The sequence below is a fragment of the Trichomycterus rosablanca genome, chromosome 7, assembly GCF_030014385.1.
Source record: "Trichomycterus rosablanca isolate fTriRos1 chromosome 7, fTriRos1.hap1, whole genome shotgun sequence".
Lineage (NCBI taxonomy): Eukaryota > Metazoa > Chordata > Actinopteri > Siluriformes > Trichomycteridae > Trichomycterus > Trichomycterus rosablanca.
The window spans coordinates 17,788,937-17,813,942 of NC_085994.1; the positions used below are offsets into that span (position 1 = coordinate 17,788,937).

General features: G+C 39.5%; 1 protein-coding gene across 1 annotated transcript; it reads left to right on the forward strand.

Moving 5' to 3' along the window:
- Nucleotides 1-2,555: 2,555 nt before the first annotated feature.
- xpc (xeroderma pigmentosum, complementation group C) lies at nt 2,556-23,787 on the forward strand. The gene is made up of 14 exons (XM_062998455.1): nt 2,556-2,753; nt 4,315-4,602; nt 4,729-4,840; nt 5,669-5,753; nt 7,638-7,795; nt 11,449-11,569; nt 11,912-12,001; nt 12,743-13,948; nt 15,463-15,623; nt 18,297-18,378; nt 19,996-20,127; nt 20,266-20,435; nt 21,309-21,402; nt 23,460-23,787. The coding sequence occupies exons 1-14, from the start codon at nt 2,645-2,647 to the stop codon at nt 23,778-23,780; spliced, it is 3,129 nt and encodes a 1,042-aa protein (XP_062854525.1). The 5' UTR covers nt 2,556-2,644; the 3' UTR covers nt 23,781-23,787.
- Nucleotides 23,788-25,006: the final 1,219 nt, after the last annotated feature.

A 25,006-nucleotide genomic window follows, 5' to 3' on the forward strand; every position in this document is an offset into this window, starting at 1 on the left:
CCTTAGAACCCTGATGCGGTACAGCACCAACATTTCCTGCTACACATCCGAGCCAATTTTAATGATATATTACAATGTCATATTGCTCAGCTATAAAGATGGATCATGTTGTAGCAGCTTCTGTACTGTACTGTGGCACAGACGCACAGCCACATATACATTATATGCTATATATTACACTATATACAATAACATATATCATTGTAATGATGTGTATATTATTTCAATTAAAAACAAGACTTTACAAACTGAGCTGTGTTTGCAGGCAAAATCTGGTGTTCATAGATCATGTTCATGTGGAGTCCTGTATGAATAAAGTATGTTGCACAAAGCATTTTCATTTTTTTCACATTATATAAGTCCTGCCCTGTCAATTTCACATATCCAGTTCTGCTTCTTGAAAGTCTACATCACAGCTATTATGATATATCTGAGGTATATTATGGTATAAATTATATAGTAAAATCTCTACTGATAGACACATTTACAGTGAGAGCAAACAAGTATTTAATTGCTTTTTTGTGATAAAGTATATCTATTTATTTTCTTAATAATATAAATAAAATACATTTATAATGCATTTGGGTCTTCTTTTTGTCCAGAATAGGTTTGTCTAGCATCCTGGTATTTTGCACATTTGGGGTTGTTGTCTTGATAAAACATCCATCATCCATCCAGATTTGTTTTTTTTCACTGCCCTGGTATATCACAGCATTTACGTTTTCTTTGATCACATGTAATATATATAAGTACCTATATGAGTGTGTATTGCTCTGTCCCCTGTCCAGAATGTGCTCCTCCCAACTCATAATGGCAATTTAGCAAACCACTAATCCTATTGGTGGTGGAGGAAAACTAAAGCACTTAGAGTCCCAAGGAGAACATGCCAAATTAGGATGATGTGTTATATTGATTAGTGATGTGTTATATAAAACATTACCCTGAGATGTGTTTATGTGTGTTGTAATTATGGTAAAAACTAGGGAGCTGACACAAAAGATGACAGAGGGGATACTTTTATTGCCCCAAAGGGGTCATGGGTAAGAAGACAATGAATGTTCCTAGAGATGCTGAATATTATCCAGAAATTCCTAACCAATGGTGCAGCAGCAAATCTGCCTGGCTGTGGGACAAAGCCCCAAATTTTATCCATCAGGATAGCAAAAAAGTACATCACAGTTTACCAAGAAGCTCAGGAAGGTTCGACTGGGATGCACCAGAATAAATTTAGATAGATCTGCATAGTTCTGGGACAGTTCTATGGTGTAAATAATTAAATCTTAAAATTATTGCTAGTACTTAAAAATCAATAAATATATATTTATATATAAGTCTATATTTTCATTCAATTCTAAACGCATTTATTATCACAATACGTTTACAGTGAGGGTGGTTGGGTAATATTTATAAAAATGTAAATATAGTATATAAAAATACACACACACACATTTATGTAGACTTAAACATACACAGCATATGTATATACACCTATAAGCCATAACATTAAAACCACCTCCTTGTTTCTACACTCACTGTCCATTTTATCAGCTCCACTTACCATATAGAAGCACTTTGTAGTTCTACAATTACTGACTGTAGTCCATCTGTTTCTCTGGATACCTTTTTAGCCTACTTTCACCCTGTTCTTCAATGGTCAAGACCCCCACAGGACCACCACAGAGCAGGTATTATCTGGGTGGTGGATCATTCTCAGCACTGCAGTGACACTGACATGGTGGTGGTGTGTTAGTGTGTGTTGTGCTGGTATGAGTGGATCTGACACAGCAGTGCTGATGAAGTTTTTAAACACCTCACTGTCACTGCTGGACTGAGAATAGTCCACCAACCAAAAATATCCAGCCAACAGCGCCGTGCCCACTGATGAAGGTTTAGAAGATGACCAACTCAAACAGCAGCAATAGATGAGCGATCGTCCCTGACTTTACATCTACAAGGTGGACCAAGTAGGTAGGAGTGTCTAATAGAGTGGACAGTGAGTGGACACGGTATTTAAAAACTTCAGCAGCGCTGCTGTGTCTGATCCACTCATACCAGCACAACACACACTAACACACCACCACCATGTCAGTGTCACTGCAGTGCTGAGAATGATCCAACAGCCATATAATACCTGCTCTGTGGTGGTCCTGTGGGGGTTTTGATCATTGAAGAACAGGGTGACAGCAGGCTAAAAAGGTATGTAGAGAAATAGATGGACTACAGTCAGTAATTGTAGAACCTCAGAGTGCTTCTATATGGTATGGCACGTTTCTGTTATGTTTGGAAAACAATATACTGCCATCTAGCGTTAAAGGCAGTTATGAAGCCTACTTGAGTTTGGTTGTAATTCAAACACTACCATGTCCCCTATATAAGTGACCTACATTGAGTGTGAGTTAATGGCATACGTATCCTATCTAGGGCACTCTTTATTTTATGGAAGGTTATTTGTAACCTCCGCTGTGGAAAGGGAAGTGATGTGTTGTGACTCGTTTCTGTGTTATGAAAGCACTAAACACGCTATGTTAAATAATCCGGGATGTGTGAATGAAGTTACATAAGTAGCCACACACGCGGTGCAGCTCTGTGCAGATACGGTACTGCATTAAACTTGTACTGCTTCACTCTACAACGTGCTGCAGACATGGGTAAACATAAACAACCTGCAAAAGTGGTTTCTAAGGACACCACGAAGAAACTAAGTCAGGTTGTGAAGAAGGGGAAAGCTGCTGCAAAAACATCGAAGATCAAAGGTACGAATTATAAATGTATTAAATAAAAAATCATTTTGCAGATTGTAATGTAATTTTGTAGCTGCTTTATCTTTTATATGCAGAATGTAGTTTAATTTTGCTTTTATTTTTTATATGCATTGCTATATTGCTATTTATTGTTGAGGAACTCTTAGTGAATGTTCAAATGCGCCCTTGTCTTGTTGTGAATTTCAGTTATTGCAATACACAGCTGTGCACGTTTACATTGCATGACTGCTCTTATGCATCTGTTTATGTACTAAATAACTGGTGCATATTGTCTGCATATAAATCTATTTCCTTTCACTGGTGAGAAAGTGGGAGTGTCTCTGTGAGAGCTTACTTAACTTTGGGGAGGGGGTGGAGAGGCTGTGGGGTGCTAGTTATTTAACCATCGAGCTTCCTAACAGTCTTGTATAACTATCAGTATAACGGTAAGGTATTTATTACTTTGAGAGGTGTAAATACCATGAAAACTTGTAGAAAGTAGTCTTGTATAAGCAGTGTTTTCTATACACAGATTTAATATGCCAGACATCAGATGACAAACAAAAAGCAGTGATTTCTAAACTGCGGCCTGTATTACATTGGAAATAAGTACAAAAATAATATTTCATCTGATACCTTATAAACCTCATTGTTTATGTATACATATACCCTAATATATTTATATATGTGTATATATGACCATAAATAACATTTAACCACAAAGGTGAAGGGTGTAAGGTGATTTAATTTACTTAATTTCTTTCGGGATTAATAAAGTATCCATCCATCCATCCATCACATTCATCCAAGGTGTTTGACAGAATGAAATAAGAATGAAACAGGCAGGGATGTCCCTAAAAAGACCTTCTGTAGATGGCTGCATATGTTGCTCATAAATGCATAGTATAGTTACCCATGCTATAATCACTAACACACCCATATACTATAACTTTTAAACTATGCATTGGTAACAGTTGGGATGATCCCTTTACTTTCAAGACCTGAGAACACTTTGCCCATTATTTCCAAAAACATAAACATGTGAAAGCTGGATTTGTCTGACCACAGTACTAATTTCCACTTTGCATCAGTCCATTTCTAATGAATTTTGTTTCTGTGCACTGAACATGAGCATCATTTCTAGATGTGGTTGATGTACGGCTTTTGCCTTGCATAGTCTTTACTTAAATTTGTAGGGGTTTCCAAAGTGTGTCTAATTCCTGTCTGAGAAATCAAAGATCATGGGCATTCAGAATAGTGTTTTGGTTCAGCCCTGTATGTACAAAGATTTATTTGGATTATTAATGCTGCATTTACACCCAGTCATGATATCATGACCACATTGCCCTGTCCCAACTTTTTTTGAAACGTGTTGTAGATACCGTTAAGTTAAAACACTTATTATTTGTGCTGTAAAAGACAAATAACTGTTTCTCATTTCATTTGCACCTTACCTACCAATGTTTTTTTTATTGAGTTTGAAAATATGATCCCTTTAAACTCTTAGTTAAGTGTGTTTTGACATATTCTGTCTCAATAATAACACATCCAACTCTCTCTGTTTCTTACTCAGAAAACGGTATTGAAGCAATACCACACAAGCTAAAGAAATCCACCACCAGACGTCAAGCACCAAAAAAAACTAAAGATGGACAAAAGAGCAAATACTTTAGCAAGGATGCAAAGGAAGGCTCTGATGATGAAAGTGATGGCAGTGAGGAAGTAAACATGACGGTTTCAGAGACGACTGTGCTGCAGAACAAAGATGTAAAGATAAAAGAAGAAAAAGATGGGGGAAAGAAAGTGGAAAAGGATGATGAAAGTGATGAGAGTGACGATGATGAGTGGGAAGAAGTGGAAGGTAAGAGTGTTGGTGTTAAATAGAATGATGTATGTATGAACACACTCTGGTGTTTGGGGGGTTTACATGGAAGTTAAAACATTCTGAATTGTGTCAGTGTGTATGTATGATTCTGTATTTTCTCAGAACTTGCAGGCCCGTCCGGGACAGGGGAGACTGAGGCAGAACCTGAGATTCCCTCCGAGCGTGTGGAGATTGAGATTGAAATGGCTGATGTATTGCACAAGAGAATAAAAAAGTAAGTGTGTGTGTGTAGGTGTGTGTGTACAGTGCACTGCAAAAGTTTGAGCATCCCAGGTGTGATTTGGTTGATTTTCAAAGTGAAAATACAGTACATTAAAAATAAAACACATTTTTTTCATTAAATATACTTAAACATGACATTTTATTGTTCATGTTCTATTTTTAATGGATTAAATGTATCAGAACTTAACATAATTATTAAAAATTATTTATTTTAAATGCTTGCCACATTTTATTTTAGTAAACAGTAGTCCTCCCTACTACATTCATAAATGTAGTTTGGTAGCTCCATTCTCAGCACCTTTCATCCCTCCTCTGCACATGCCCAAACCATGTCAACCTCTTCTCCTTCACCTTATCTCCAGAACATCCTACCTGCACTGTCCCTCTAATAATCTTGTCCATCTTTGTCATTCCCAACAAGAATCGCACATCACTATCTCTGCCAACTCAAGCTCTCTCTCTTGTCTTTTTGTCAGTGCCACTGCATCCAAACCATAAAATATACAGTAATTGTGCATTCATTTGTGCAAAACCTGTTCTATGTAGATGTGTACATTTATAATTTTATAAATGTTTCACGTACATTGTTATTTTCGTGCAGGAAAAACGACACAGAATTAGGCACAGTCATGTCACTAACCTCAACATTCTGAAGGAATTAAAGTTTAAAGTTTAAACTTGTCTAAAGTGAGGATCAGTAAGTTCAAATACAAAATGACGCATTTTAGATCCCATCACCTGTCAAAATGTCAGCCAGTAGATGAGTTGGTGTCAGTCACAAACAGGTGAAAAGCAATCATCACTCTTTTGCTGTTTCCAGGGAGAACAAAGAAAAGGAATTTGAGATGTACTTGCGGCGAGTGATGAACCGCTTCAATAAGGAGGTGCAGGAGGATACACACAAGGTATGTATACAGTGTATCACAAAAGTGAGTACACCCCTCACATTTCTGCAAATATTTTATTATATCTTTTCATGGGACAACACTATAGAAATAAAACTATGGTGTGACCACCATTATTATCCAGCACTGCCTTAACCCTCCTGGGCATGGAATTCACCAGAGCTGCACAGGTTGCTACTGGAATCCTCTTCCACTCCTCCATGATGACATCACGGAGCTGGTGGATGTTAGACACCTTGAACTCCTCCACCTTCCACTTGAGGATGCGCCACAGGTGCTCAATTGGGTTTAGTCCATCACCTTTACCTTCAGCTTCCTCAGCAAGGCAGTTGTCATCTTGGAGGTTGTGTTTGGGGTCGTTATCCTGTTGGAAAACTGCCATGAGTTTTCGAAGGGAGGGGATCATGCTCTGTTTCAGAATGTCACAGTACATGTTGGAATTCATGTTTCCCTCAATGAACTGCAGCTCCCCAGTGTCAGCAACACTCATGCAGCCCAAGACCATGATGCTACCACCACCATGCTTGACTGTAGGCAAGATACAGTTGTCTTGGTACTTCTCACCAGGGCGCCGCCACACATGCTGGACACCATCTGAGCCAAACAAGTTTATCTTGGTCTCGTCAGACCACAGGGCATTCCAGTAATCCATGTTCTTGGACTGCTTGTCTTCAGCAAACTGTTTGCGGGCTTTCTTGTGCGTCAGCTTCCTTCTGGGATGACGACCATGCAGACCGAGTTGATGCAGTGTGCGGCGTATGGTCTGAGCACTGACAGGCTGACCTCCCACATCTTCAACCTCTGCAGCAATGCTGGCAGCACTCATGTGTCTATTTTTTAAAGCCAACCTCTGGATATGACGCCGAACACGTGGACTCAACTTCTTTGGTCGACCCTGGCGAAGCCTGTTCCGAGTGGAACCTGTCCTGGAAAACCGCTGTATGACCTTGGCCACCATGCTGTAGCTCAGTTTCAGGGTGTTAGCAATCTTCTTATAGCCCAGGCCATCTTTGTGGAGAGCAACAATTCTATTTCTCACATCCTCAGAGAGTTCTTTGCCATGAGGTGCCATGTTGAATATCCAGTGGCCAGTATGAGAGAATTGTACCCAAAACACCAAATTTAACAGCCCTGCTCCCCATTTACACCTGGGACCTTGACACATGACACCAGGGAGGGACAACGACACATTTGGGCACAATTTGGACATGTTCACTGTGGGGTGTACTCACTTATGTTGCCAGCTATTTAGACATTAATGGCTGTGTGTTGAGTTATTTTCAGAAGACAGTAAATCTACACTGCTATACAAGCTGTACACTGACTACTCTAAGTTATATCCAAGTTTCATGTCTATAGTGTTGTCCCATGAAAAGATATAATGAAATATTTGCAGAAATGTGAGGGGTGTACTCACTTTTGTGATACACTGTATGTGCATTTGTGTTTAGTTGCTCTCTGACTGTAAGGCTGGGATTATACTTGCTTCGTGCCTGTGCCCAAGCATCATTCGTCCACACACCTTTTGTGCATCTGGAAGATGCAAATTAGCAGGGAACATCACATAACCACTAGGTCGAAAAGTTAGACTTTGTCTTAACATCTATAATAATTAGTAGGTTAAATCAAAGTACTGTACTGTTACTGTATATTCAATCCTATTTTTCATCCTATTGTGGATTCATTAAAAAAAGATTTTGTTTTATTAATTGTTTGTTTACAATGATGTTAATTTACACTTTACATCCTGGGATACTGTAGTGGAGTCATTACCTTTGGCATTAGCATAGAGGTTTATAACAGTGATGAGAGGGGATAGCTAAAAGATGGTAGTAAGATGTTGATCTGATATTTTATTCATATTATTGTCACTTTGTCACTTAGGTTCACCTGCTGTGTCTATTGGCCAGCGGACTGTTTCGGAACCAGATATGCTGCGAGCCTAACCTACTGGCCATTACCATGTCTTTAATACCCACAAACTTCACAACGGTTGTTAAAAAGAAAGTCAACATCAGCTATTTGGAGGATCTTCTAAAGTGGTAAGGATTTTATTAATTGCCTTGAGATTTATGCTCAACTGCACGTCAAATGTTATTTCATATACAGCTGAAGTGAAGAGGTCACATACAGTTGTATACATGTATACTCTAACGGTCTCTAGATTCCAGTCATTTCTGCCACTGTTTAACAAATTAACCAAAGTCAGACTTTAGTTAGACTAATGATAAGACAAAAACCAGTCCAGAAAAAAGTGTTTCAGATTAAACCGAAAACAGCAGGAACAACAACTGCACATCTAGCGAGAGGGAGAGGCTGTGGGCAGGTTGTATGCATAAGACATGACCTCTTTGGCAATAATTTAGCTCATTATGTTTGATTTGCTTGATTGCCTTAAGAACACCATACCCATGATAAAATGGCATTGTAGCCTAGCGGTTAAGGAACTGGACTAGTAAGCAGAAGGTTGCTGGTTTAAACCCCTTAACATTGAATTGCTCAGACTGTATACTGTAAGTTGCTTTGGATAAAAGCGTCTGCTAAATGCCAAAATGTAAAGTATGGTAAAGGGAGCATCATCATGTGGTGCTGCTTCTCTGCAAACAATACTGGTACATTACACATAGATAAGGATCCCCCCTTTACATCCCAATCTATTTATTTCCAATTAACTATTGTGAATCTCTTGCTGCCTGCATAACCCTCAATCTGTTCAAAGTGACATGGATCACCACACGCCCCTTCCGATTGTTGTCCAATCTGCTGGTGCGTCTTATTACCTGTCAGTGTTCAGTTCCCACACAGAGCTCAATAGCCACACTTAGCTTCATGCTTAATCGTCCAGTAACTAAATCTCCAAAGATTAAGATTATTCTTCAGATCTAAAAACCAGGTCACAACTGAATCATAATGCCTCAAACATCGCATTATGTTTTTACTGTAGATGTCTAATAGGGCTGGGTATCGCCACTAATTTCCTGGATCGATTCGATTCGATTCACAAGGTCCCGATTTGATTCGGTTTTCGATTCGATTCGATTTCGATTCAACACAGTTAGGCATATTTGAGTTACATTAACAGATTTTGTTTAAATATGTAAAGATGTTCAGAGAACGGATGTGATAATTGTACAAAGAACACTCATTATTAAAAATATTTGTGTATTTTGTTATTTTGTTTACATAAATTATTAATCCAAAACAGAAAACAGTAACATTCATTTTTTATTATTATTTTATATGTCTGACACACTACAACATTGTAAATGTAATGTAAACATACACCTGGCTGTTGAACAGCTTATGCCAAGTTCACACTACACGACTTTCTGATTTGCCGGGTCGCTGTACAGTTCACACCGCACGACTCACAGGTGATGGTGGGTTTTACACTACACCATCTATCTCCAACTGGAATCACAGGCGAGCTTCTCTGGTCTCCAAAACTACGTTTTGTCACGAAAACAAACGTGAGAAGTGATGAAAGGTTTAATGATACCACGTCCAAACATGCACATCAACAAGTAGCGAGAGATCAAAGTTTGTGCGCTGATGTAGAAAAAAGGAGAAAAATAAAGGAATCTGAGTGGATTTGGCAACGCGAGCAGCATGGATTGTTCTGTAGTGAGTTGGAGGTTAATAAATATTTTGTTTTGTAGAGAATGATCAGGTCAGAAATACTGTAAAACTCATGTGCTGATGTATTCTGATAGAAACGATATTACGCCCCTGAACCACCTGTTTACAACCTCGCCCCTGTGTTTCCCCTCGCTGTTTCTCACATTGATTGAGAGCTGAGTTTTGATCGCAGAGCGAACACTGAGTTCCTCCCGAACCTACTGCTGACCCGTCGCCGAGCGAAAATCAGGGCAAAAATCGTGTAGTGTGAACCAGGCATAACTTGAGCTTCTGCCATGCTGAACTGATGTGCAGGTCAGATCTCGTTGCGCAAAAAAACAGTGGCTGGTCACACGAAATTAAAGGGGTAACAGATTTCCGTGTACACCCTAAAAAGGGGCGTATTTAAAAGATCGATCTCGCGTTTATATGAATCGATATCGGATCGTACAAATAAAGATCGATTCGAATCGAAAAATCGATTTTATAAGCCCACCCCTAATGTCTAAGAGCCTAAACTGCCAACAGTAGCTTATAAAACAATGGTGACTTTATACCGTTTTTCCCTATCAGCTTGTTATTTAACCATATCTTTGTGTTTTGCTCTTTAATACATACTTTTCTGTTTGGATTTATGAGTTCAAACCTGAAAAGCTTTTTTTTAAGTACGTGTTTCAGTTAATCAGTCACAATTAAAGAACAATTGCAGAAATAATCTTATAATAATAAGACTGCCATGACATACAGGGGTTGGACAAAATAACTGAAACACCTGGTTTTAGACCACAATAATTTATTAGTATGGTGTAGGGCCTCCTTTTGCGGCCAATACAGCGTCAATTCGTCTTGGAAATGACATATACAAGTCCTGCACAGTGGTCAGAGGGATTTTAAGCCATTCTTCTTGCAGGATAGTGGCCAGGTCACTACGTGATGCTGGTGGAGGAAAACGTTTCCTGACTCGCTTCTCCAAAACACCCCAAAGTGGCTCAATAATATTTAGATCTGGTGACTGTGCAGGCCATGGGAGATGTTCAACTTCACTTTCATGTTCATCAAACCAATCTTTCACCAGTTTTGCTGTGTGTATTGGTGCATTGTCATCCTGATACACGGCACCGCCATTGGATGCACATGGTCCTCCAGAATGGTTCGGTAGTCCTTGGCAGTGACGCTCCCATCTAGCACAAGTATTGGGCCAAGGGAATGCCATGATATGGCAGCCCAAACCATCACTGATCCACCCCCATGCTTCACTCTGGGCATGCAACAGTCTGGGTGGTACGCTTCTTTGGGGCTTCTCCACACCGTAACTCTCCCGGATGTGGGGAAAACAGTAAAGGTGGACTCATCAGAGAACAATACATGTTTCACATTGTCCACAGCCCAAGATTTGCGCTCCTTGCACCATTGAAACCGACGTTTGGCATTGGCACGAGTAACCAAAGGTTTGGCTATAGCAGCCCGGCCATGTATATTGACCCTGTGGAGCTCCCGACGGACAGTTCTGGTGGAAACAGGAGAGTTGAGGTGCACATTTAATTCTGCCGTGATTTGGGCAGCCGTGGTTTTATGTTTTTTGGATACAATCCGGGTTAGCACCCGAACATCCCTTTCAGACAGCTTCCTCTTGCGTCCACAGTTAATCCTGTTGGATGTGGTTTGTCCTTCTTGGTGGTATGCTGACATTACCCTGGATACCGTGGCTCTTGATACATCACAAAGACTTGCTGTCTTGGTCACAGATGCGCCAGCAAGACGTGCACCAACAATTTGTCCTCTTTTGAACTCTGGTATGTCACCCATAATGTTGTGTGCATTGCAATATTTTGAGCAAAACTGTGCTCTTACCCTGCTAATTGAACCTTCACACTCTGCTCTTACTGGTGCAATGTGCAATTAATGAAGATTGGCCACCAGACTGGTCCAATTTAGCCATGAAACCTCCCACACTAAAATGACAGGTGTTTCAGTTATTTTGTCCAACCCCTGTACATGTCCCTCACAAGTGTATGTACATGTACTGACTTAAATTGTGTATGTGTGCATATAATTATTTTGTACTGGCTGCTTTCAGGTTTAAGGAGACATTCTCACTGAACCCTGCCCTCCCTGAAGAGAATAATGTGACCCTGTTGTCGTTGCTGGAGAGGCGCTTAGGGAGTCTCTCAGCACGAAATCATCAGGAAATGACCTATGTGAGTGATCTTTTACTTTAGAGTTTTGTATTTCCAGTTGAAAGTAACTGCAGGTATTATAAAGACCTTACGAATAACTGTCCCATCAGGGCAGGTAACTGTAATTACTACTTTTCATAGTGTAAAAGTAAATTGAGATGTTTTGGACATTCATTTTATGCTTAGCTGTATCTAGCTATCCAGCTCCATGCTTACAAACACACTTTGTGTGTATTTTTCTCTCAACTTACACTTCTGGTAAACTAGTGTAATAATATGAATGTTGAAGATATTGTAAGGATTCAGTCATTTAGTACAAAGTGCTTTATCTCACCCACATTTGATTGGTGTTATTTTCTCTAGCTGTTCTTGCTGGTGTTGAGGTCGTTGCAGGTCTTCTGTCGGTTGGTGCTCTCGTTACAGCCTCTACCCCTAAAGGCACCTACTGCAATGGTAGGTCTTTATCCATCCAATTTCTATAGATATAGTTTAGTAGCAGACAGGCAGCATTAATGCTAATTTTTTGTGAGATCTGCATGGTTTATGTTTGGGAGAGTGGGACATTTGTCATACATACAAGAGTAATATTGTAAAATGTAACCCTGATTGACCAGTTGTATCTTAGCAGCTGTAACTTGGCACAAACTGAAATGTTTTTATTTTTGTTTGTTATTAGATAGATGATTTTCCAAAAATTTGAAATGGAATTACAAATTTAACTCATTAAACTTTCTAAAGCTAGGCCACATGAGGAGCAGTAAAGCACTAAATTTCTGATTTGGCCTAAATAAATGCTAGTTATGATTATCAGTCAATTCACCTATTTTTAAAGCTTTTGAGGAACCCAAAAGGTTTGAAAGTCTCATTTCAGATGGAAAAAAGCCTCTCAAGGATTATATTATTTTTAGTGGTAATTTTACATCATTAAATCATTATTGCACAAGAGCTGAAGTTAAAACAGCACATTTTACAGTCATAAAGCAGAATTAATTACAAGCTAATTACCAATGAATTACTTAATTAACAGACTCAATATTAAAATTTCACCAAATGTATTGTATATGGATTTTGATTTACATGTAATAATGTGCCCCCAGGTTACATAGAAAAGCCTACAATCATAAATGATCATTTCTAATTATTCTAGCAGCAATAATGTCATAGTTAACAGTGGTTCTGTGTTTTCCTGATAAGGCTCAAGCTTCCAGCAGCCCTCCTTCTAAAGTCAAATCCGAACCTGAAGCCAAGGTGAATGAACCTAAAGTCTCCCCCGGTTCCAAGCGCCCACAAACTGACAGCGCGAAAAAGCCAGAGAGTGGAGGGAAGAGGAGGAAAAAGAATAATGAGGAAGAAGACAAAAAGAAGGAACCACAGAAGAAACAAAATCCAAAAAACACCAGAAAAAAGGGCAACACATCCAAAAAGTTGAATGAAGAAGAGAGCAGTGATGAGGAGGAGTTTCAGATTAAAAGTGAGGATGAGAGTGACGACGTGGATGTAAAGAAGTTCAACAAGAACTCCAAAGCTAAAGCAAAGGACAAATCTCAAGCTCGGAGCCAGCTAAGTGGGAATAAGAAGCACCCGATTAAAGCAGAGGACAAAGAAGAGGAGCCTGATGAACCTGATGAAAAGCCACCAAAATTGAAAGTGTCCACTGGCTCCAAGCGGCCACCATCGGCCAGCGCTAATGTAAAGCAAGAGAGGGGAGGAAAGAAACAAAAAAAGAGTAATGAGGCAGATGCGCAAGACAGAAAGAACAAAGCAGAAGAGAGAAGAAGCAGAAGAAGTACTGCTTCCAAAGTGTCGTATAAAGACGACAGCAGCGAGGGGGATGAGGGGCTTAGCGAAGACGAGTATAAGCCAAACTTTGCAGAAGATAGTGAGGTTGAGAGCGAGGAGGAGAGTGAGGCTGAAAGTGAAGCAAAGAGTAGTGACTTTAAGGTTGATTTAAAAAGCAGAAAGTTAAAAAGCAGCTCAAACCCTAAAGCAAAAGCCAAATATTGGGCTTCTTGGGTGTCAAGCGTAACAAAACTGCCTCCCAAAAAAGAGGATAAGGAAGAAGTTGAAAGGAAGAGGAAGCAGGAGCGAATGAAAAGAAGGGCAATAAAAGGTGATGACGAGTGGATAGAGGTGTATCTGGAGGGCGCAAAGAAATGGGTGTGTGTGGATGTTGTTCACGGAGTGGGAAGACCAGAGCTTTGCACCGGTCACGCAACTCAGCCCATCACCTACGTAGTGGGCATGGACAAAGACAGTTACCTAAAGGACCTAAGCAGAAGATATGACCCCACCTGGCTCACTGTGTCACGAAAGCGCCGAATCGACCCCGAGTGGTGGGAGGAAACGTTAAAATTCTATGATGGTCCAGATTCCGAACGCAAAAAGCAAGAGGACAAAGAGGTAAGGATGCACATGAAGGAAGATGGATGCACATTTCATGCACATACTCTGGCACCCATTTCATAGCCAGCAAAAAAAACATCCAAGTAACTTGAGTATTGCGTTATTGCATGTGTATGGATATGCAGACTATTCCCAGTCTGAGGCCACCAAGAAACACTGGGCTTTGGAGGAATTAACCCTGGACAGGGCACCAGTCCATCTTAGAGCAACACATAAACACTTACCTAACATATGACACCCAGGGCCCTTGGCTGGTACAGCTCAGGTCTAATACTCTACCCAACTCTACTCTACTCTATCTAAAATCTCAAGCTCTTGAGTTTGAATTTGAGGTGGTGTTATCGACCTAGCAAGGCATTCAAAGGGCACAACTGGCTGCGCCTGAGTAAGGAAGCGAAAGGGTTGTTTTGTCACTGTATGGTCTAGTTTGCCTGCACCAGTGATGGAGGATTTGCGGAATGCATGGCGGGGCTCCCTATATGCAATGCGCCTCTGTTAAGGCGCATTCACATGAGAAGCAGCAAAACCTGTGCTATTGACCCAGTTTGCCGCTGACTTTTTCGAAGCACCTCTAATGAGACGAGTTGTTTAATATGATGCGGTAAAAGTGACTCAGGCAGTGCGAACAACGCTTAACGTGAACAAAGCTTAACGTGACATATTAAAACAACAACTGAAGAATTAAATTAAGAGAAGTTTAGTGTTTGTATGTCATTCTTTTAGTACATTAAATCATGATAAGCATTTTAGACTCTTGGAAAAGCTGGTTCCCACAATTTCTCAGCACCTTGAGCTGTAACACAAGTTTAAAAGTGAAACAGTGAGGAAAATACAGCTAAACACAGATACATGTAGAGCTTTCATTTGATGGTTATTCCACACAAATGTATATTCGTCTCATATGCACACTTTGATGACGTTTTACCACACCACTTAAGCCAAGCACTCTGCAAAGACGCAGTTTGTGCTAAGACTCTCAGTGAGCAAAGCACAAAACGCTTCTCATGTGAATGTGCCCTAAGACTTTACCACTGGCAGGTGAAAAGGCATGTGATAGTCCCAGATTTCCTCAGCTAACGAAGGGCATGGTGCAAGTGGCATTTGGCATTAAATAGGGGAATTTGGTATAATTAGACCAGAAGGGGGGTATGAAAAAAAACCTAAGTACCTCTAGGGAACCCACACAGAATAAGAAGACCATACAAAACTCATTACAGATAGTGATGTGAGTACAAAAGTACATGTGACAGAATTCAAGCTTTCTGTCACAGTTTAGATTTCATTTTCATGATGCACTCATGTTACCCAAAACAATTGTTTCTGGTTAGTTCTACCAACATGACAAGTAAGGTACAGTTGCTTTGCTCATTTCTGTCTACAGCCATTTTTTATACCCATTATTATCCATTCATTTGTCTGAAATTCTATCCTTCTCTCTTACACACCCATTTTTTCTGCTGTTTTCTTTTATCATCACTTCTCAACTCCACACATTTCTCTCTCCACTCCAGCTGCAGGAAAATCTGATAGAAAAACCACTTCCAACGTCAGTAGCAGCGTACAAAAACCACCCTTTGTATGCACTGGAGAGGCACATACTGAAGTACGAGGCACTGTACCCTCCCACCGTGGCTATATTGGGGTATTGCAGAGGAGAACCCGTGTACTCACGGTAAGGTGCACAATGAGACACGTTAATGAAAAATGGTAAATCACTAAACACTGGATATTACACAGTAAAAGACTCATTTCACGGTCCGTGATGCAATTTTCACAGCTGTGAATTAGGTAAGACCTTAAATATGACCTACAATTGTGATGAATACAATCTAAGCAATATAGGGTTAAGGGCCTTGCTCAACAGTGGCAACTTGAGATGTGGGGCTTAAACCAACAACCTTCTGATTAGCGTGCTAGTATCTAACCGCTGAGCTACTACTGCTCTGCTACAACCAGTAGGTTTTTTGTTGCTGTTGTTTGTTCGTTTACAAGACCTTACTAAGCAGCTTTAGTCCACTGCTTAAAATCTGAGTGATTATGTCACATGATTATGTCAGGACCTGAACTGACTGGCCACACATAAGCATCAGTTTTCTTCATTTTGAACTCCACCATTGTGGTCTTGCTAGTGGCTAATTATAATACACTGCTCAAAAAATAAAGTTCAGAGTGCCCCATTTTCTTTACAGATGAGAGCATGCTCACTTATGCCCTGATACATGTCTTGGAGTAGATTCCTCAGGACACCAACCGCCAGCTCATCAGGAGCCCAGACATTGCCAGGAGTGCACACAGGCACACGGGGGCCATACACATTATTAGTTGACGTGATGAAATTCACACAAATTGGAGCCTGTGATTTTAATTTTTTTTATTTCGATGTGATTTTGAATCCAGGCTTTAACACATTGATTATTTTGGGTTTCTATTACATCATTTTTAATCACTGAATAAACTGCACAATTTATATCAGTAGATTTTCAACTTTAGTCTTCCGTTCATCGATATCTGTTGTGTGATTTAAGTGTTTCCTTAACTTTTTGAGCAGTGTAGATGTACAGTGGGGCCAAAAAGTATTTAGTCAGCCACTGATTGTGCAGGTTCTCCTACTTAGAAAGATGACAGAGGTCTGTAATTTTCATCATAGGTACACTTCAACTATGAGAGACAAAATGAAAAAAAAAAAATCCAGGAAATCACACTGTAGGATTTTTAAAGAATTTTTTTGTAAATTATGGTGGAAAATAAGTTTTTGGTCAATAACAAAAGTTCAACTCAATACTTTGTAACATAATCTTTGTTGGCAATGACAGAGGTGAAACGTTTCCTGTAAGTCTTCACCAGGTTTGCACACACTGTAGCTGGTATTTTGGCCCATTCCTCCATGCAGATCTCCTCTAGAGCAGTGATGTTTTGGGGCTGTCGCTGGGCAACACGGACTCCACAAATTTTCTATGGGGTTGAGGTCTGGAGACTGACTAGGCCACTCCAGGACCTTGAAATGCTTTTTACGGAGCCACTCCTTCGTTGCCCGAGCGGTGTGTTTGGGATCATTGTCATGCTGGAAGACCCAGCCACGTTCCATCTTCAATGCTCTCACTGATGGAAGGAGGTTTTGGCTTAAAATCTCACGATACATGGCCCCGTTCATTCTTCCCTTAACACGGATCAGTCGTCCTGTCCCCTTTGCAGAAAAACAGCCCCAAAGCATGATGTTTCCACCCCCATGCTTCACAGTAGGTATGGTGTGCAACTCAGCATTCTTCTTCCTCCAAACACGACGAGTTGAGTTTTTACCAAAAAGTTCCATTTTGGTTTCATCTGACCACATGATATTCTCCCAATCCTCTTCTGGATCATCCATATGCTCTCTGGCAAACTTCAGACGGGCCTGGACATGTACTGGCTTAAGCAGGGGGACACGCCTGGCACTGCAGGATTTGAGTCCCTCTCGGCGTAGTGTGTTACTGATGGTCCCTTTGTTACTTTGGTCCCAGCTCTCTGCAGGTCATTCATCAGGTCCCTCCGTGTAGTTCTGGGATTTTTGCTCACCGTTCTCATGATCATTTTGACCCCACGGGATGAGATCTTGACCCCAAGGGAGATTATCAATGGTCTTGTATGTCTTCCATTTTCTTACAATTGCTCCCACAGTTGATTTATTCACACCAACCTGCTTGCCTATTGTATATTCACTCTTCCCAGCCTGGTGCAGGTCTACAATTTTTTTCCTGGTGTCCTTCGACAGCTCTTTGGTCTTGGCCATGGTTGACTGTTTGAGGCTGTGGACAGTTGTCCTTTATACAGGTAACGAGGTCAAACAGGTGCCATTAATACAGGTAACGAGTGGAGGACAGAAGAGCTTCTTAATGAAGAAGTTACAGGTCTGTGAGAGCCAGAAATCTTGCTTGTTTGTTATTGACCAAATACTTATTTTCCACCATAATTTACAAATAAATTCTTTAAAAATCCTACAATGTGATGTCCTGGATTTTTTTATTTATTTTGTCTCTCATAGTTGAAGTGTACCTATGATAAAAATTACAGACATCTCATATCTTTCTAAGTAGGAGAAGCTGCACCATCAGTGGCTGACTAAATACTTTTTGGCCCCACTGTACATAGTGTCACAGTGGGTGAACACGAGTTCCTAATAAGATTTGACCAAGCAATTCTTTTTCTTTCGGCTGCTCCCGAATTTATATTAGGGATCGCCCCAGCAGATCTGGTCCTGTCACCGTTTTTAAAAAAAGCTTTAAATTAAATGAACATGTGCACTTTCAATACATGTAATCAGTAAGAAGTTAAAGACAGGATATTTTATTGTGTTTTAACTACTTTTTAGGGATTGTGTCCACACGCTGCATTCCAGAGACACCTGGTTGAAACAAGCTCGCACTGTTCAACTTGGGGAAGAGCCTTACAAGGTGGGGAAAAAAGGTTCAACCTGTCTGATTCTTCTCTCTGTTTGATTATTTCTGGAATTTCAAAAGCTGATGAATTATATGAATGTAATTTGGCTTCCTTAATATAATACAAAGGCTGTGATTATTAGCTTATGTTAGATTTCATATCTAAACTTATTCAAGTCAATTATAGACTGCAGTCCAGGAGACATAAATATGCAGCTGTTGTTGCAGAGTTACTCTCGACAGCTTCAGTTCACATAACAGCGCCAGTAGACTCCTACTGTCATATTAAAGCATCTGGCAGCAAAGCCTAATCCTGTTTGTTGAAAAATAACATTACGCACATCCACATGTGCATTGCTTAACATTATTACTGTCACAACTACAGGTAGCTCTCTGGAGGTGGGAGGCAGCTGTGCAGATTTTAATATGCATGCAAAGAGTAGGGAATTTCATTGTCAGATTTCAGCTGAGAACTGGATTTTTCTCTCAGTGGCACTGATATGCGTGTAAGATCAGCTTTGCTCTTAATTCAAATGTGAACAATCAACTGTTGGGAAAACAATTGAAATGACCTGTTTAACCAGTGACATTTAGTCCTAGTAGGGTCCTAGTAGTCCCTCAATTGCTTGTGTTGTATTACTTCGCATTGTATGTTGCTTTGGATAAAAGTGCCTTCTGTTACCTGTAAATGTAAATGAGCATTGACCTCTTTGTCAGGTATTGGTTAATCACCAACATCTTGGGTAGTAACAGCAGTAATCTATGATAATGATAATATTTTTCTTTTTTTCTGGAACTAATACTGTTACTGAGTGCCATTTCCATTGTTAATACAGAATTGGCATTGGTACACCTTGACTAAAATAATTAAAATTATATAGAAGCAGATGTGCACATTCACATTTACAGCATTTAGTAGGCGTTTTTATCCAAAGTGACATACAGAATCCATTTTTTTCAGTAAACATTTTGTTACTCCAGTACAAGTAGACGGCAGTCTAAGAACTCAAATATGCAGAACCCATGTTCAAACAAAAATGTAGGCAAAGACCTCATTCAAATTAATAATGATGATAAATTACCTTGATTACCAAGTGATTACAACATTTACCGAAATTAATTTGTTTATCATTTTAGTTACGATTCAGCCTTATCGTTTATATTCTCTCAATGTTTCAGTGATGACAAGATATAACTATTGTAGTTTTTGTTAGGAGTCTGGTTAGATAGGCTGCATTCTCAAGCAGTGTTTATGCTTCTTGTCACACTCAGAAGTGAGAATAAAAACAGCAAAGTAAATCAGAGACAGCGTACCACTGGAAACATGATTTATCTTCACTTGTGTTTTAGCTTAGCTGTTTTTTTTTTGTTATTTCTTTATAATATTTTATTTTTATGGTGCAGGATAATATACTGCATGATGACACATAATTAAGCTAATCTTTGCATGGTTTATTTTAAATTCAAATGTGGTCCATATTAATGTTAAATATAATATTGTAATAATGTTCTAATTTCCGATATAAGCCATTTTATTGTTGCATTACATGTCAGCATGGATGGTACCTCTGTATGTCATTTGGACATATGGGAATGTTTTAATGAAAATGTTTGCACCCTTTGTTGGAGCAGATGGTGAGGGGAGCTTCAAACCGCTCACGCAAACTAAGAATGATGGCTCAGCTGAAGGACGACAACGACCTGCCACTGTTCGGCCTCTGGCAAACTGAGAAATACAAACCTCCTGCAGCTATTAATGGCAGGGTGAGAGTGTGTGTGTGTGTGTGTGTGTGTGTGTGTGTGTGTGTGTGTGTGTGTGTATTTGTCCCTGTAGGCTTACATTTTTTTTGCTATGTATTAGATTCATTTTAAATGCTAACGTGTTGGTCACGTGTGCTGCAGATTCCACGCAATGACTTTGGAAACGTGTACCTGTATCAACCGTGCATGTTACCAGTGGGGTGTGCGCACCTGCGTCTACCCAACCTGAACAAAGTGGCTAATAAACTTCAAATGGACTGTGTTGCTGCTGTGACAGGCTTCGATTTCCATAAAGGACACTCACACCCTATGTAAGTGTGTGCTTATGTTTGTATATTCTAGAGATTCATTCATTCATTTTCATGTTTTACCACCCCTTGATCCTGGTCAGGGGTTGCAGTCGGTCCAGGTTCTGTGTAATCCCTGGGTTCAGTGCAGTAACACAGCCCAGACCGGACGGCAATCCATCGTGTCTGATTTAATGTCATGTTAGCATGACATTGCTGTCAATCATCAACATAAAACATACAGAACAGTTCGTATAATTTTATAGGTTGTACTGCTCTAGGGTTTTTAGTATTGTAATATTTTACATACAATAATGGTTCCATGTGCTTGTTCATGGGCTACCTGGGATCCCCATTTAAAATCAACCTGATTGCAATTGCAATCTATTAAAAAAAACATGTACCAGAGTTTGTATTAATTTGTTTACTTTTTCCCTGAACTGCTTATTCTAGTCAGGGTTGTGGTGAGTCTAAAAATATCCAAAAATACTGAGCATAAAATGAGAGTACGCTCTGGACAGTCTACCCTGCATCCTGGCAATCCATTGCAGGGCAACACACATTTACTTACTCACATCTAGGGGCAATTCATTTTCTGCATGTTTTTGGAAGGTAAACCGGTGTACCCAGAGGAAACCCAGGCAGAATAAAAATGTTAAAGTACAACAGACCCGGCAAATTCAGAATAGGCATCCAACTTTCCAAGGGGGCAATGTGTACCATCTAACAAATGTATCGCCTTTCTAAAATGTATAAATTGTAGCCATAAAGGGATGCACATGTAAAGCGGCACTTTAAAAGTATTAAAATCTGTTTATATGTTTAAAATTGATCACCTATTTATCTTAAGACTATTTCTTATCAGTAATCTTACCGATCAGTTTGCTTGTGTTTCAGCACTGATGGCTACATTGTGTGTGAGGAAAATGCAGAAATCCTAAGAGCTGCATGGGAGGAAGAGCAGGAGATACAGCGGAAAAAGGAACAAGAGGTGTGTGTACGAGTTTACTTGTGTATTAAATTTAGTTGTAATGAAAAATGGCTTCTCCCTCTGTAATATATTTCCATCACAAAAGTGTGGGGCCATCATTCTTTATGAAGTGAAATTGTTGAAATAGAAAAATACAAATGACTAATATTAAAAACAATGCAATTCAAATATTCATTATAGGTTTTATTATGCAGCTGTGATTAATTGTCACATACCAAGCAGAGTCTGTGATGTATTATAATCTTTACATGATGGAATCTGTATGCTGTTCAGAACGGCATATTAGAAAATGAACATCCGATTCATCTTCATTTAATGGTTGGTGTGATGGGTTCTGGTGTATATAGGCTGGCAGGCTATAAAGTAATGCATACACTTCAGAATAACTAAGGAATTGCATTTCATGGAACCTTCTAGAAATACTACTTCTATTACGTATAGTGTATTAAAACTTAGCAAGCTACCTAATATTCAAATAATCTGTATGTTAAACTTTTAAACAGAACAAAATCAGCTTGATGAACTGAGGTAAATAACTGTGGTAAACTCTTAAGTAAGTAGCTAGCTTGATATAAAACCCACAATAAACCAACATGACTAAATCCAACTGAAGTGGAGTAAGGAGTGTTGTGTTCTTTGGGTATTGATTTACTTTGGGTGGGAAAGGCGGCACAGTTCCTTTCTGTGTGGAGTTTGCATGTTCTCCCTGTGTCTGTGTGGGTTTCTGCCTCCTACAGTCCAAAGACATGCAAGTGAGGTTAATTGGAGATACAAAAAATGTGTTTGACATTAAATTTGTGAACTGATGAATCTTGTGAAATGAGTAACTACCGTTCCTGTCATGAATGTAACCAAAGTGTGTAAAACATGTTAAAAACACGTTAAAATCATAATAATAATATATACTTGAAATAACTAAGGAAAATGCATTGTATTGAACGTTTTAGTAATATCTGAACTACATTTATAACATATAGTGTATTAAATCTTAGCATGTTGGCTAATATACAAATAATCTGCTGTGTTGGTTAAGCTTTTAGACAGAACAAAATCCACCTGATTAACCGAGGTAATTAACTGTGATAAACTCTTAAGTAGTTAGCTTGATATTTAACAAACATAAACCAACTGAAGTGGCGTAAAGAGTGTTGTGATCTTTGTGTGTTGATTTTTTTGACGCTCTTATCCAGAGCGATTTACAGAAGGATTTTATGTTTTCCCTCAGTACGCATTTCCTTACATCAGTTCATACAGACAGTGAAGAGTTCAAATCTGATGAATTCCTGTTACAACACCAAATTAGAAAAAGTTGGGGGTATGGAAAATGCAATTTGAAAAGTGTTTCTTACATTTACTTTTATTTTATTGCAGACTGTATGAACCCACAGGTTTTCATGTTAACTTCTTTTTATTTGGTAATATGCATCCTTAGAGTCATCTTTACGAATATAAGAAACACTGCATTTTTTTCTGCATTTTCCATACAGTCCTAACTTTTTCTGATTTGGGTTTGTATATAGGTAAGGAAAACAGAAGTTAGGGTTGTTTTTTGGGTGGGTGGTGGTCCACCCCACTCTTTTCTTAAACACTGGTAAGTGCAAGTTTAGTTTTTACTAAAATACTGTTTGAACAGACATGGGAAGTGCATAAATGTAAAGTCTTTCGGTCCAGTGAACAGTTGGTTCCTAATGTAAGTGTGGACTTAGAATAGAATAGAATGCCTTTGTCATTTATACACATACAGTCGTACAGTACAATGAAATTCTTTCTTCGCATATCCCAGCTTGTTTGGAAGCTGGGGTCAGAGCACAGGGTCAGCCATTGTGGAGCAGAGAGGGTTTAAGGGCCTTGCTCAAGGGCCCAACAGTGGCTGCACGGCAGAACTGGGATTCAAACTCTTAACCTTTTAGTTCATAGCCCAAAGCTCTACCCAATAGGCTACCACTGTCCCAAGACTTGACCCAACTGGTAGTTTCTCTTTTAAGCCAGTAAAGCAAATAAAATCAAAGAAATGTGTGTTTATTGTTGTTTATGGTAATGTTTTTATTTGTCAACAGAAACGAGAGAAACGGGCATTGGGTAACTGGAAGCTGCTAGTAAAAAGTCTTCTTATCAAGGAGAGGCTCAAGCAGCGCTATGGACAGCAGGGCAAAGCCAAAGACACTGGCATCGCACAGGCGGATAACGCAGGCACTGAGGTGCTTTCATCTGAAGAGGAGGATGAAGATGAATCTAAAACTGCTCCACCCTCTCTGGCTGTGTCTTGGCCACAAAACAGGCAGGAAGAGCCTGAAAAGGGAAAACCTAAAAAAGCTCTCAGTAAGAGAGAGAAGCGTGGAGCACAGAAACATCTCTTTCCCTTTGAAAAAAGTACATGAATTTGAACTCTCTTGGTCTCTGAACTTTTTTAACTCTTTCTATCTGCTTTGTGTCCTCTTTTTATACTAACAAATATGACTGACAAAAACAGATGTGTATGGGTACTCTGTGTAAAAGATTAAAATCAGGGCTCTGAGGGCTCCTGAGTCAAGAACAGCAAATCATTTTCTCTTTCATTAGTAATTCTACAATTTAAGACCTAATGATGCACAAACTATCCATGGCTGAAAGTCAAGAATGCGGAATTGGCCTTTTTTTGTTTAAGAGGTATTTTAGAAAATGAGCAACAGAAAGCGTGTGTGTTTTTTTCTCTGAGTATTCTGATTTTCTCTTAAATCTTAAAAACATACAGCATGCCGATTGGCTACTCCAGATTGCCCATAGATAAGTGAGGGATTGGGTAAGCTCTAAACCAACAGCAACCCTGATCAAGATAAAGCATTTAATAAAAGTGAATAATCTTTGATTCCTACCAAACCCAGTGAGCTGTCTGTCGAAACAATGTTGCCATGTGTATGTACTACTTGAAAGTGCATTGTTCTTATGGCAGTTGTGTACATAATTTTTTTGTTTCTAAAAAATAATTCCAGTATTAGTTCTCTACTACAGTTAATACAAGTTTTACATTTCCAGTTTCTAATCATATTACATTTATTCAAACCTAATGTAACTTTTTATACCAAATGTTTTTTTCATACACTGTTATACATCTTTTGTAAACAATAAATTTACAGTACATTTGTTTACTGATCTCAATTTACTGTCACTTTCAAGTCACACCGCTAATACACTATACACCGATCAGGCATAACATTACGGCCACCTTCCTAATATTGTGTTGGTCCCCTTTTTTGCTGCGAAAACAGCCCTGACCCACTGAGGCATGGACTTCACTAGACTCCTGAAGGTGTGCTGTGGTATCTGGCACCAAGATGTTAGCAGCAGATCTTTTAACTCCTGTAAGTTGCGAGGTGGGGCCTCAATGGATCGCACTTGTTTATCCAGCACATCCCACAGATTGATTGAGATCTGGGGAATTTGGAGGCCAAGTCAACACCTCAAACTCGTTGTTGTGCTCCTCAAACCATTCTTGAACCATTTTTGCTTTGTGGCCACCTTCTTCCACTGCTCTGTGGTCCAGTTCCGATTCTCTCTTTATTCATGTTGGTGCTTTTGGCAGTGGACAGGGCTCTGATCCAGTCATCTAGCCATCACAATTATTTGG

Coding starts and splice junctions, on each gene's coding strand:
- xpc (XM_062998455.1), top strand. CDS start 2,645: ATGGGTAAACATAAACAACCTGCAAAAGTGGTTTCTAAGGACACCACG. Junction 4,603..4,728: donor TGAGTGGGAAGAAGTGGAAG/GTAAGAGTGTTG, acceptor GTATTTTCTCAG/AACTTGCAGGCCCGTCCGGG. Junction 20,128..20,265: donor CTGCAGCTATTAATGGCAGG/GTGAGAGTGTGT, acceptor CGTGTGCTGCAG/ATTCCACGCAATGACTTTGG.